Here is a 15,665-nt window from a genome sequence, read left to right on the forward strand (position 1 = left end):
ACATAGGCATGTCTCTCTCTATATATACACATGCAGCTTGTATTATGTAAATACAAACATGTCTGGATGCCACTACAGAGGTGTCCTTGACTGCTGATTGATGAAATTATGTCAATTCATACTGTTTTAGACGAAGGAGAAAAACAAACTCATACTCTGGTCATGTTTTATTGAATTCATGATCTGATACAAGCCCAATCCTCAGTGAAAATATCAGACCATTCACAGATGTAACTATTAACACACATATACACTATCTTCTTCCGCACGTCATAATGAGCACATTGTGTTCATCCACTGTTTGTATTCATGTGCAAAATTGTCTAAGGGTCACAAAAATCACTTTTTGGCCCATTCTGCCTTTTCTCTCTTTTCAGCTATAACTTCATCCAAATACGGCTTCAAATAACGACGGTCCTGAAGTGGGAAACATATCTATTTACAAACACACATTTCTTTGGGAGAATATTGGCTTTAATCAACATTACAATTTACTAAAAATACCAAGGGAGTGAGCAACTATAGTTTTACTCTGCTTTATGCAATATTTCGGCAATATCACAGCAGTGGACACCAGAAATGGGCTTCACACATTGTACCCATATGGGAAATTGAAACCAGGTATTCAGGTTGGCTAGTGAATGTTTTAACAACGAGGCTACCACACTGTTCTAAAAACGCCGAGACATAGCCTCACACTTAATACATATTGTACTAAGAGTGGGGTATCAAACCAAGGTGTTAGGCACGACCCGTGGAGATATAAACGTCATGACTACATGTGTAGAAATCTGCTAGGATACATGCAGGTAGCAAAGTTATCACAAGCTAGCATAGTCCAAAAGATTGTTTTCTAGCGTTATCTAGCTAGTTTACATATACTGTCCATCAAAGGTTTAGCCTCACTTAAAGCACTCACTCGCTGTGTGCAAACATAGTACATGTGAACAGCTGTGTTTGGGTTTAAAATTTAACAGTACCTTTGAACAGAATGGAATATTTTGCAAAATCCTGTTTAGGATAGTTTCCTTACGTAAGTGGCTAAATGTACACCAGTGTTTGCCCTAAGCATGAAAATTTGGGAGTCATTAAGACTCCTTGGTGTTGTGACATGGAGTCATGGACATGTTCTTGGGGATCAACTTCAGTTTGAAACTTTCATCAAGACATCAACTGTGATAGTTTAATAACGACAACAAACAAGGTAAGGCTGGTCAGGTATTTTATCAGCACTAATAAGTTAACTGGCAAACAATAAACTAAATAGTTGTAAACAACAGCAGATTACTAGCTTAGATTATCTGGACTTAGTGCCCAGTAGCATTGCGTCAAAGATGATGCAAGCTTCAAAATTCACAGCATATTTCAGATAATTTGTCAGAGAAAAATATGCAAGTTTTCTGTGTCAGTGCAAACACTGTTACACTAGTGAGTCTGAACTTTTGATGGGTAATATACATAAAAAAAACTCTGTTTACTGGTTTTCTTCAACAGTATCTTTGTGCAATACGAAGACAAAGTCTGTCATTTGAGCCACATTACCCAAGCCAAAGTTGTTCACATTTGGTTCTGTCTTGTACACTCAGATATTAATTGTCCATACAACAGCTTATAAATCTACTAAAAATGATGACAAAAGACCTAACAAAGACCAGAGATCAAATTGTTACCCCAACCTTGTTGTCATGCTACCATCACCTCACCTCCTCATATTTTTGCCATTCCTCTTTGGGCAAAATATCTTTCTTGTTTGAAAGGTTGAGAGCACGAGAGATGCGGAACTGCCTGGCATCATACTCTTCCCTGGGGAGGCGACGAAGGGCTTCTTTCACGTCTGGTGTTTCATTAAGTATGTCATCACGCATCAAACCTGCATGTACAGAATGAAAAAATAACACTTCCAATAACTTAACTTTCAAACCTCAGCAGTCCTCAGCACTTGCCTGCTAAGTATGCCACTGTAACAACATTTTGCATGAACATGGAATATAACTTTGCTATCCAGGTTTCAGAACTCATACAACATAAATCTATAACAGAAATATGCAAAATTTCATTATCCATATATAACGATGTCCATATCCAAAGATCTACAGAGCATAAGCCTATGTGTACCATCCCATTTTGTGATGGAGAATATTTAGCATCCTCAGGCCCCACTAAGTAACTGAAGGTATTAACGCAAATTTGAAGGAATTGTATCTCAAATGTAAACAAACGCACTCCTCTCGCAAAACAATTGCAGCGATATCAGTAGTTTAATTTTAATAACATAAACACAACGCCCCTATCGGAAACAATGTCAGCAAATACTTGAAACACACTTGGCCACCTTCGGAGATTTCTCGACTCCGTTCCATGATTTGTCGGTAGCGTCCTGAAACTCAGACATCAAAAACATGGCGCCACTAGAAGGAGCACCAATCTCGGTGAGTTTTGTTTTTAGTTTCGACTGTTTACATTTTTATAATTATCCATCTTTGACCATCCGTGTTGAATACGATTAGGTATGAGGTGTTGGTGGAGCTAAAGATTATTTTTTTAGGAAAAGATCATCGCTCCAAAAGAGCGTCATAAGTTATGCCCCTGGTGGTTGTTTACGTCTGAACATCGGAAGCATCTGGGGGCATGACTTATGACACTCTTTTACAGTCATGGTATTTTCCTTGAAAAATATCGCTGCAATTGTTTCGCGAGTGGGCTGCATTTGTTTACATTTGAGATGCAATTCCTTCAAATTTGCCGTAATTCCTTCAGTTACTTAGGCGGGGCCCGATCCTACTGTGTCATTGATGTTTCTTCATCCGGTTCATTCTGTAAAGCTATCATTAATTTTGATGATGTCAAAATCAAATGAAACAAGAGCAGGAACAATTGCTCAATTTGCGTTCAATTATTCTCCAGATTTTTTAAACATGAATAAGGATTTTTTCATTGAGGCCATGACAAAAGTTAAATATTGTTCCAAACATCCAAGGACGCTGTATTGAACATTGCCAAATGGAATAAATAATACAATAAATACTGTAACATGATAATTATTACCTAGCTGAGGGAAGTATGACAAATTGTAGGCCCACTTGGCCAGTGATTTCCTCCATGCAGGAACTGAAAATACAATAAAAGTATATTAATAATGTTAATCATTGTCATGACAGACTAAACACTTACTAGCTGTCTTCCATCCACTAGATGACCATTGCCATAATCTACCTATGGCTGAAAATATGATTTATAAAATAAATCATATTCCCAAGGATGTGTAATATGAGTGGCAAGTCAGAAGACATCTTTGGGTCGGATTGAGACACACCTGGGACCAAAAATATTGGCCTGTTAAAATGACATACAGCTGTTTCTCAATGTCCTCATTCAAACAAATTGGATGAACATGAGGCCATTGTCCAGTTAAAATGTTTGTCTTTCTGAAACATGAAAAACAAAGCACAGTTCTTTGTACACTTTGATTTTTGTGCAGACAGGAGCACAAGCAATCATTAAAGGGGCACTGATGCGGAGCGAATAATGCTTCTCGCCAACGGTCTAATTACGAAAGCAGACCGCAAATTGGTCAGCGCCCACTCCTTCGACCGTGACGGACAAAGGAACTGGGCTCCTGTCCATATTAGCAGAATTTCTTCACCTAAACTGTCAGGAGGCCGGATGCCCATCACATGCCATTTGTTTAAAAATATCCATGGTATTCCTTGTCTGATCGTAACCATATATCCCAGCAGTGTAGTTCTTTTCGGATGCTTGGATGGTATACTTACTGATACAATTTGATCCTATTTCTGTGTTTTTAACCTCGATATTTAATCATGTTACATGAAAATATGATGTCTACAGGCACGTAGCAAGCCATTTGTTTCAGTACGGAAGATTGCAAAGCTTTATATTTAGGTAGTTTTGAGTGTTGGTTGAGTTGTGATAGCAAATAGCATACGTAAATTTTGGTAGCTATGGTAGCTACAATGGTTTATTATTTATGATAATAAAACACACAGTTGATTTATTTGAATTCGTAAACAAAAAAAAACCGATGACTTTGCCTTTGGTAGAGAAATCTGAAAATTGTCTTACGTAAAAAAACCCATATTTCACCTATTTACCAAAGTACACAGCAAATGCCTGTGTGTATTCCTTATGTAATGAAATTCCGTTGGTATCCTCAAAACAGTTTCGGCCCATAAGTGTTTTCAGGCTGCATGCGACACAGAGATTACATTTTCCTTGCTGTAACTCGCGTTTGATGGTGTAAACCTACACGTGTTATTTGTCATCATTCTCTTGATGGTCAATTCATGAATTTATAACAGGTATAATTAGTAGCAACACCACATCGGTTACTCAACAAAGGTTCCCATTTGGCATTTCTCCTGTCTGGAGTAAATACTCAACATTATAAATTAAGGTCTGTAATGACAAATGTATTGTATGTTATGTAATATGTGCATGTAAGTGATGCAAGAGGGTTTATCAGCTGAGTTACAAAAACAAACATCGATCAAAGGATTAACCGATAACACACTGATTGATTAATTACTTTTATCTTCTAGCGGATTTGTCAAAAGGCAGTGTGTGTAGATGACTACACCCTGTCGTAAAGTGTGAGTGCAAAAACAACATCTTCCCTTCAAAGAATTAACCACCCTTGCGTTGATTGATTGATTGCTCAATATTGGTTAACTAAATTACTTAGAATAGTGGACATCATACAATTAGTTGCCAGGTGTGCTATCTTGGCAGACCAATGAGAGGTTTATCTAGTTTTCACCAACGAAAGACGTGAAACGATGTGTTACTTTTTCGCAAATGAGACAGTTGTAAGACACGCGACACAGAGCAGGATTATTTACCAGCTGCAGATGAATGGAATACGATTTCTTTTACGTGGATATTGATGGATACATTCCTGAACAAGGTAGTAGCCTGACATTGTTGCTATAAAATTAGTCTGTTTTACATTCATTATTTGCATTTTGTTTTATTTGTTGTAGCATTCAGCAGAATCTGTATGACAGAAAACACACACTAGATCGCGTATGTGTGTGAAATAGGATCCACATTGGCAATCTATACAATGTATAAATGTTGCTGTTATGTTAGAAATTTACTATGAGTATAAGCAAATCGTGTGTTCTTTTATTAATTTTCAGAATCATACAAATATGACAATAAACTAATTAGGGTTATGAGACAAAATATAGAGACGTACATTGGCTTCGTTATTTTCCCGTCCTAATAGTTTTTTACTATTTCTACCACTGGCAGATGATTAACCTTCAAAGTGTTTCATTTGTTTTCATAATACATTTGTAATGAAGTACAAATGACTTCACCTCAGTTGATCTGTCTATAATTTAACTATCAATTGCGCTTACGGACTGCGCAGCAGAGGTCACGAACCAGTCACGAATTCTGGGATATCATCCGGGTACTCACGGGAGAAAAACAATAACAAACGTTTACACCAGTCCACGGAAATTGCTCCGCATCAGTGCCCCTTTAATGTACTTAATTTGAAACCCAGGATCACATGCACCCATGTAGGTTTACAAACTATACAACATTCACATGAAGTTTGCTGGAGAAATTGGAAGGGGACATTTTCATAATTTTACTCATGTCTGACACTGACAGGACATTCTTGCATAATATGGAAACTGCTAAAATATATCTTCAGGGTATATTGGATGACCATCTGCCAATGCCCCTAAAGGTAACTGATAAAAAACTCATTCATAAACATGGGACATTTGTATCATTAAATGCCCAAACATGATTTTCTGTAGGAATAATTACCAGATGCCTGTAACATGTCCACTGACTGCAATATAGCTCTAAGAAACATTTACAGTAGCACTTCGAGTTATCACCTACTTTGTGACACTGAACAGATTTTTACCAGTCTCGGGTTTGGGATTAGATGGTAGACTATGTAATAGCATGGGCATCTTGATATTAGGGATACAACTAAAGCCTGATTCAGACTGATTCCTTCTGAAAAGTGTATGGTGTTTCTAGTGCTATGTTTCCATAACATTTCAACACAAGAACACCACAGGACCATGAAATTACATATCTTATATCAACAAACAGACGACTTACACTATCCATGTTCTGTAAATAGTCATTTTAAAAGTTCATGTGTAACAGAAAAGGCAAGATAAGTTAATATGTAGTTATGGATGACAACTTCTCTATTGCGCTATTATGCGGAGTTTTGCTATAATCCTAAAACCGTTGTCAAGCAAGAGTGAAGGAGTGAAGTACTACACCATCTTTTCCTGAAGTATCATATCTCGAGCAACTTATGCTCCACTTATTCGCTCACGACACAAGACTCACAGTAGTCACAGAAAATTGAGAAATCTTATTTGATGATTCGTTATCTAACACATTAGCATGTTGAATAACTCAAACTCCCATTGATCTCAAAATCTCTGCATGTGTCACTACATCTATCTCCGTTTACTAAAGTCTACGATGGGATAAGCAATTAATCATGAAACCTAAGACACCAAGTCAAAATTACAGTCTCACCTTCTGTGACAACACGCCTGGCAGCCATAGTTAGTTGTTACCGACCGACCTTCAGAGCTGACCTTGCTTACACCTTCGGAGTAACATCGTTTCTTTCCGCCTCCCTTCGTTTAACTTCGGATATCGCTCCTCAGAGTGTTGTCACTACAGCCTGGTTCCCTGGGTGTGTGGCGCCTGCGAAACAGACCCCGGGAAAAGACTGTGTTCAAAATTTGAGTGAGTAAGTTTAGTTTTACGCCACACTCAGCAATATTCCGGCTATATGGTGGAATCTTCACGGGTCTCTAAATTTTAGTATCTGTAGCTTTCTTGATGTTTGAACTAAACTTTATAAATAAACTTTATATGTAAACGTTAGACATATTTGTATGGAAACAGAACAACTGTTTTATTCAGTTTAAGCATTGATACACAATAGTTTTATTAATATATTCATCAGTTGACAGTCCAGAAATTGCACGTGAAATTGACATCATATACAAGCTATCTTTAGCTTTAGAGTCAAGTATTTAACAAAGTATCTTCAGATCGTCATTTAGAAAGTGGTCAAATGCAACATATGTCATATTTGGGATTTCATTTTCTCAGTAAAGAACAAATTCTTGTACTTTTTTGGTTGAGTCCCACCCGGGATTCGAACCCGCACCCTCAGAGTCAGGCAAATAATCGCCAGCACACAAGGGCATCCGCCTAGCCCGCTCAGCCACGGCGACTTCCACAAAAATGGAAGTCGGACAACTGGTAGTCTAGACTGCATACTTTGTGTACCCCTCTGATAAGTGTGAAGACTTTCATTTTTGTGGAAGTCGCGGTGGATGAGCGGGTTAGGCGGCTGACTTTGTGTGCTGGCGATTAGGCCTGACTCTGAGGATGTGGGTTCGAATCCCGGATGGGACTCAGCCGAAAAAGTACTAGAATTTGTACTTTACTGAGAAAGTGAAATCCCAAATACGACATATGTTGTATCTTCAGTTTATCGGGTTCCGGGTAGTCCACGTTAATAATGAGGTGTATCAATACTTTAATCAGGGATCATCTGCAATATATACAATGTAGTTTCTATACAGTCTCCCTGCTTTGATGCACAAAAATTAATCTGTAAATGTATTCTAGTGGGGCAGCTTAGGTACCATCAGTTAAAGTGAGTATATTCTTCAAAGGACAAACAACCAAAAGATCTGATTTCTTCAAACCCATACTAAAATGTTCAGACTGAATGATCAGATGTAAAGAAAATTGGTTATGTGACCATCTAATCATATACAGTAGGAGACGTTGTTATCCACAAAGAATGCACATAGAGACGTTGGGTTTTGTGAATGCATGTTCTCTGAATTTGCGTTTTATCCAATCAAACCTCATCTCATTAGAGATGGTGAACTACTGCGAGGCTGGAAACTGTCGTTCGTCCAAGTGCAAAGCTGGACTTGAAACTGACAAGAGTTTGCACCAGTTTCCGTCAGATTCAGTCATCCGAGAAAAATGGATGCAGTTTGTCCCACAAACCCACAAACATAAAAATAATGTCATGTGTACAAGTATCACAGCTGCCTAATTGCATAATGTGGCAGAGACAGGACTCGGGTGCACGAGTCATAAATCAATTTAGTTTGTTTATGGCGTACAGCCTGGTAGGTGTTAAAGGTCACATGTAACGTAAAACTTTGCAGATTCTGATACCTTTCGGTATGCACTTACCGAAACAAATCTTCAAAAATGCCTAAAAAGTTGAAAAAAAGCGATGAAAAAAGCCCGCGAAATCGGAGTTCAAACGATTCATTAAAGGTCACAAGCAACGTAAAACACAACTTTGCAGATTCTGGTACCTTTCGGTATGCACTTACCGAAACAAATCATAAAACATGCCAATTCAGTCTATAAAGTTGAAAAAAACGCGATGAAAAAAAGGCCCGCGAAATCGGAGTTCAAACGTTTCGCTAAATTCCCCCCAGCGCAGGGGGGAAAACTGGTTTCAACAGCTGTGCTGCGCTGCGTCCATAACGCATGCGCAGTGAATAGGCTCGCGGAGCTTGAAACAGTATGCATGCCCAGCGTCTGAGGTCGTGAACAGTAGTCTAATCTTGGTTGTGTACACAAACAAGTACATAATCTACTCGTTACGTAAAACAAGTTGTTGATTGTGGTCAGCAGTCTCTGTCAGAGAGAAACTCAGTGTCTGGTTTATTCACACCTATATGTCTGCCTGTCTGCTAAAGACAATATGCAATACACAGCTTCAATCATTGACCACATGCAATTTAACTTAACACCTATCAGACTATACGACATAAAGAAAATAAGTTGATTTATGACTCGTGCACCCGAGTCCCGTGTCTGCCACATTATGTAATTAGGCACGTGTGATACACATGACATGTTTTTATGTCTGCGGGTTGTAAACAAACTACATTCATTTTTTTCGGATGACTGGATCTGACGGAAACTGGTGCAAACTCTTGTCAGTTTCAAGTCCTGCTTTGTACTTGGACGAATGACAGATTCCAGCCTCGCAGTAGTTTACCATCTATACTGACAATATTTTTTATTGGATCGAACTCAGATTCAGAGAACATGTATTTTCCAAACCCAACATCTCTATACACATTCTTCATGGATAACGACTTCTTTTCGTGCATATGATTTTGTTTGACAACAGTATATGAATCTATACTGAAACGACGCATCAAGTACACAAAAAGAAGTTGTTATCCATAAAGAATCTTACTTTCTTGTGAATGGCTATACTTCTAAAATGCCCATCAAACAGATCATCTTTCTGTACACACAATGAACCCTCAGCATATCAGCAAATGAAACAGCCAATCGGAAGCCGTCGTTACACTTGAGTGCATATCCACCCGCTATGACTGGGTTCGGTCTCCCGAGGGCTTCGTTTTGGGGGAAGTATGCCCAAGTACAAAATATTGCACTTTTGAATCGCGATTGTACGCTTATATTTGTGTTTATTTGGGTTTTTTTAAAGCAGCAATGTATATTGTATGTCATGAATAAGTGATAAATGTGTTTTAATCATGTTTGAGTTTTTGGTTCCATGTGACCTCTAAATTTCCCCCCAGCGTTGGGGAAAAAGTGGTTTCAAAAGCTGTGCTGCACTGCGCCCATAACGCATGCTCAGTGAATAGGTTCGCGGAGCTTGTAAAAGTATGCATGCTCGGGGTATAAGGTCGTGAGCAGTTGTCTAATCTTGATTGTGTACACAAACAAGTAAATAATCTACTCGTTACACATAAACTTGTTCATTGTGGTAAGCAGCCTCTGTCACAGAGAAAGCTCAATGTCTGGTTTATTTAAATACATATTTGTGGGTGGTCGGGGTGTTTGACGGTGACACCGCCCTGGGATAGCCAAGACATGTTTGGTATGGACTGAGTGCAGGATGTAGCAAGGTCGTTATATTCTCCTGATGGAGGTAGGTCTACTGTGTGCTCTTACGTTGTCATCCTGTGAATAAAACGACGTTCATCTCGGTGCTCACTTCGTTGTGTCCAGGATGTTATCACAGTTGTACTGAGCGATTAATATGTAAAAGTGTCCTGGAAGTTACAGTGATATCGATCTTACCCTACAACATAACTGAACCACCACTAAAGTGGCATGAAAACGAACATTCTCACGCCACATTTTCTGTTGCACCTGTCCAGGAAGCCCAGTCAAAACCGATTCATCAGAGTGCACAGCGTTGCCTAACGACGATTGGCACACGCTTTGTAGTAAAGTGACATCGGGCAGTTTGGTTCCATTTGCGTAGCTGATTACGAATCGCCTGTCAACCCACACTAACACCTGTAGCTCTGTGAAGCTCACCTGCACATAACACGGTCGTTCTGATCAAACGGTTTTGTGCGCCTTGTGTCGACCTTATAAAAGATATCGGTTGACTAGATATATGTTTGTCTTAAAACGTTATTAATCGACATAGCGGTTCTGATCTGAAGCTCTTATTCAAACGTGGAACATGTCAATTGCACATAGCCATTCAATTGTACATGGCCGCATGTGAAAAAATCCCCGTCCAGTTGAGATAAAAGCACTATAAGAACAACTTTCAGTCTGGTTTATATCACTAAAACGCAGAGCAACACACTAATCCGTTTCACTGAAAATTTCCACTATGTTCATTTTCACATCCTGAAAGATGTTTGGAAGAAACTTGAGTGTTTGTACGAAAGTCATAACAGTCTGTGTATAAAGTTACATTTTTTTTTCAAATCCTTACACAATTATTCATCTTAGTTTCAAAATAAGTATCGCCCAGGAAGGGAATATCCCCTGCTTTAATGTATACATATAAACATATATATGTTTGGATTTCTTCTATGCTGGACTCAATTATTGGTGTCTGTTCAAATACGTTATAAGTTTTTCAGTTATATAAAAAAACCTTTAAGCTAAAATTTCTTACATCTAATATGCATTTACGATCTTTTATTTCCTTACATGTTAACGTAAAACTAGAGTAATCTATCCATTAAAGTGATGTCAGCTTGTCAGTGGTATGTTTCGTTGATATAAAAAATCCAGTCACGAGGCAGACGCCATTTTGTTTACATGACTGTGATATAGTCGGTAGGGATCTTCCCAATCAAAAAAAATAAAATATTTTGCACATTTAACTTGAGCGTGTGGTAAACACGTTGTATACTTCTCCCGGGGATAATACTGTCATTTATACTCCTCTTTGTGGGAGTGTTATCCCTCGCCTGTTGGCTCTGGTGATACTGCTTACGAAGTGACGCATATCAGTTCGTATTACCCTCGAGAGAAGCATACAACTTGTAATGTAACATCATGCAACTACTGCTACATAACTAATCATTACCACTACAACCAAACAGTTCCTGTCTGGTTTGTCCTTGGGCCACGACTGAAGGGCGGTAAACCAAATGTGGTTTCAAAATCAGAGATAATCTACAACTTCTGTTCGAGTCTCCCTGTTAAAATGGTGGTTTAGAACCTCGATTGGATATCTCCGTGTCACTACATCTATCGCGTCAGGGTCGAATGGCGTTTGCTGGATCTAATCAACGTTCGAAACCTCACATAATAAAACTGGAGGTTTACCAAATAATTGCACATTTCTCCACTATCATATAACTAAAGCATTAAAAGAGGTATTACTTTCAATGAGTGCAATGAAGTCGTCGAAGTCTTTATTTGACACAAAATTCCGCCATTACAATTTCCTTGAGCGTACTGAGCAGGACATGGCAGTAATGACGTAGACGATGTAACCCTCCATTTATGATATATTATGTTAATGAAAGCATTTCTGATTGTGATTAATACACTGCTTACTTGATTCCCTGTGACGCGTCTTCGAATCAAGTCACATCCGCTTCAAAATAACTGGACATGGAAAACATCGAATGACATTTACAAGATCTCCAAGATTCAAAATCACGTGTCATATAAGGTTGGAGGCCCTCTACCGTAATAATACACAATACATAGCAGAGATACAATCATGTGTCTTTTGACCCCATAGGCATTGTTGAAATAACCACACAGAATGTTAAAGTGACATTCGAAATCTATTAAAAAGCATTCCTTGAAACGAGTTAGGATACAAAAACAAATACCACCACCTTAACTGGACCTGTGTCAGGAGAAGGAAAAACATCGACCTACGACTTCGTTGACGGGTTTACGAGGTTGTCATGACTCCCGCTCTGGCAGACGATGACGTTCCCCTGACCCCGTGATGTTAAAGTGAGCAGCTGCCACTACCGTTACACGCACACAATCCTGTGGGGAGGGTTCCGATGGGTCTGTTACCAATACTTATCGGTCTGCTCGCCATACAGGGGGCCTGGCTGGGATTCAGTGATGGTAAGTTCATAGGTATAAACTGTGGTGAGCTACTTTGATTACTTAAGAGGCTGAACATATATTCTAGTCTACCTTTTCAAACAAAACAAGAAACTGATTCCGCATGAAAATACAAGTTTGGTCATTTTGTTATGAAATTGTCATTGTGATGTTTGTTTCTCTAATGTTAACCCATATGTTTCGTTTACGACGCCGCCATAGCATGAAAGAGCACATTGTGTTTTATTTGGTTTTTGGTTAAAAACCACAAATGCTTGTAACGTCAAAAGGAATACCAAGGTGCAGCTACTGACAGGTTGTAATTAAAATACCGAAATGAAATACACATCCACGCCAATATACTAGTATTAAATACAGTATGTTTGGGGATATAACTAGTGCCCCAAACAAACTACTCAAGCAAAATATTACGGAAAAATCCACAAACATATATATGAAGTGACAAAACAATACTGAACCATGTCACCCACGTATATATCCATTCGTGATGTTGCTGGAATATTGCTGAAAGCGAAGTAAAATCCATCTGATTCACTCACTCACCCACTCACTTCAAATTACGTACTACACCATACATTCAGCTCATTGGGATTCCGGATACAAAACGGGGCCACCGAAAGCCATGCATGTATGCCGACTGCGTTGGGCGATGCTCCTGATATCAATCACTGTAAAGCGGGGCCACAGAAAGCCATGCACGTATGCCGACTGCGTTGGGCGATGCTCCTGATATTGCTTAATACAGACCGACGTCATAATCATAGCTGAAATATTGCTAAGTGGGGCTTTAGACAAAAAACATACATCTGAACTTAAAAATGCACATTTTCTTTTCCATATAGGCGCTGCTCCGTCTACGGTCAAATACCATCGACCCCGTGGCCCAGCCGCTGGGGTCCCAGCAAATAGTGGTATACCTTCAGTGAAAACACTACCCAGAAAAGTTGGACCTACATCTACACCCGCCACTGCGAAAGCCCAAACTCCAGCGGCATCGGCAACAGCGTCAGCTACATCGGCCAAGGCAAAGGCTTCTGCTGCCAAGGAAGACCGTTATCTTCACTCCTTAACGAAGATTACGACATTCATGGTGAAACTGAACTCGTTCTTGGAACTGACTATCGGGTCCATAACCAAACAACTGACCGATCTCACCAACCAAATGGCAGAAGTTCGTGGCAGCCTTGAAAATCTGGTGAACAATACAAATACACAGCCATCTATTCCATCCATCCCGCCACCCGTTCCTTCTCTACCTGTGCTAAATCAGCCAACTACACCCAAGCCCACGCCTCCACCACCACCACCATCACTCCCGCGACCAAACCCCAAACCTATACAGCGTCCGGCTCCCAAACCCGCACCACGCCCTGTCCCCAAACCCGCGCCACGCCCTGTCCCAAGACCTTCAAGGCCGACTCCTGTGAGACAACCCATCCAGCATTATATGCCCTCTTACCCTATGCAATTCAAACCTGCTGTAGTTCCAGCTGCTAGGAAACCGGCCATTGCTCAGCAACGACGTGTGGATTACTACCATGGATCAGCCGATAAAAGCTTACGATGGCCAGGAAATAATGAATTTCATCCATGGTGGAAGAATTGGTGGAGTAACAATTTCCAAGGTTTCTACCCAGAAACTTCAGGGGATACATCATCCGTATCGTCATTTGGATCAAGATCACAGTTCGGGTCCACAAATCAGTTTGGATCACAGTTCGGTGGCCAGTCCTCTTTTGGAGATACGTCACAATTCGGCGCTACGTCACAGTTTGGAAGTGTACCTCAGTTTGGAGGGTCAAAGTTCAGCGCTGCATCTCAGTTTGGTAGTGTGCCTCAGTATGGTGGGTCACAGTTCGGCAGTTTCGGCTCCTATCCTGGTGGTTCTGCTGCTGCTGCTGCTTGGATTTCAGCAAGCCAGAAGTCCAGGGAACCAGGTGAAACAGAAGGAAAGGGCAGAAGTTCCTCTTCGGGGTCTGCAGCCGAATATAGATAGACCCACACGGTGTAGCTAAGCAATCTCATTAAAATCTTACCTTATCTCGGGAAATTTCGCTAAAGTCTGAAATTTGTGGACGTTCAGTAACCACTCTGCGTTTCCCATTCGTCACCACTCGCCCCTTTCCGTAACCTCCAAGATTGGGTTGTCCCGAAATAACACGAGTTGGTCCTGAATGCGATTTAGACGACAATATCTGGCAGAATCAATTTATACTGGAGACCTGTCTTTCGGAACCATGGTAACCTTTTCGATGTTGCACGATTAGAAAACACCGACTGTCTCTGTGGAAAGCGACGCTCTGATTGGTCTGATCTTTGTTTTTGTGATAGCGAGAAGTAAGATATGATTTTAATGAAATCTGGGATTCTCAGCCTTTTCCAGTGCGTGATTGAAGAAGACATGTTTCTAAATTGTAACATTTCACATTACCTTTCACTTATTCATCCTGTATAGGACAAGAGGTAAATCATGCGCTAAAGAAGGCGTAAAACCCTACTTATTCCATCTTCCAATAGGAAATATCTCCATGTGTAGTTTTGACATAAACATAACACTCTGACTTACAATACACAGGACGCGTTTAACTCAATCTGGTAGTCACTTACAGATATAATCATGTTCCTGGGGTGTTATCATACAATAAATATATATGTATAAGACAATAAAACGTTGAAGTTATCACATTGTATTTGTCGGGTTTTTTTGTATATGTTGAACAAATACCCTGGCTTAGGCTTTCAAAATGCGTCAAATGGGAAACTGACTTATAGCACACCAGGTCCACAGCGAAAGACCTAAAGATTTGGTTTTCCATTGTGTGTTCCATATAATGTGTGAAGCCCATTTCTGGAGTCCCCCACATAACATTGCTTGAATATTGCTAAAAGTGGCATAAAAGTAAATTCACTCACTAGCTACGGTGTTTCTTGAGTTGCATTCACTATAAAAAACAGTTACATAAACTGAGCAAGTCAAAACATTGTTTACACAACTGTCTCGTTTCCTGTTGACCGGGTTCCGTGGTGTTGCGCAACTTACTGTAATATCCCTTCCCGACTAATTCATTTAGTCTAAATGAATATTTGTCAGTATTATTTTACACACACAAGCACTTGTATATTGCAACACTACGCTCCTTCTAATCCTCGCAAACACGTCGTACAGTGTGCTCTGTCGTATAGCTAGCTCTGACAAGGGGAAACCTGGAAATCGTGTAAATCTTGAAACGAGGCTCTGCCAGTAGAAAAGTTTGGCGGTCTGGTACGGA

At 39.8% G+C, this 15,665-nt stretch overlaps 1 protein-coding gene and 1 long non-coding RNA gene across 2 annotated transcripts in view; one reads left to right on the forward strand and one right to left on the reverse strand.

The window, feature by feature from the left end:
• The window catches only part of LOC137278034 (uncharacterized), a 173,767-nt gene that overhangs the window by 140,604 nt on the left and 17,498 nt on the right, over window positions 1-15,665 (forward strand). The gene's annotated exons all lie outside the window — the stretch shown is intronic.
• On the reverse strand, window positions 155-6,632 carry LOC137276837 (cytochrome b-c1 complex subunit 7-like). The gene is made up of 4 exons (XM_067808485.1): window positions 6,547-6,632; window positions 3,046-3,108; window positions 1,704-1,870; window positions 155-417 (listed from the first exon to the last, which is right to left on the reverse strand). The coding sequence occupies exons 1-4, from the start codon at window positions 6,572-6,574 to the stop codon at window positions 340-342; spliced, it is 336 nt and encodes a 111-aa protein (XP_067664586.1). The 5' UTR covers window positions 6,575-6,632; the 3' UTR covers window positions 155-339.

This window comes from Haliotis asinina, chromosome 3, assembly GCF_037392515.1.
Source record: "Haliotis asinina isolate JCU_RB_2024 chromosome 3, JCU_Hal_asi_v2, whole genome shotgun sequence".
Classification (NCBI taxonomy): Eukaryota; Metazoa; Mollusca; class Gastropoda; order Lepetellida; family Haliotidae; genus Haliotis; species Haliotis asinina.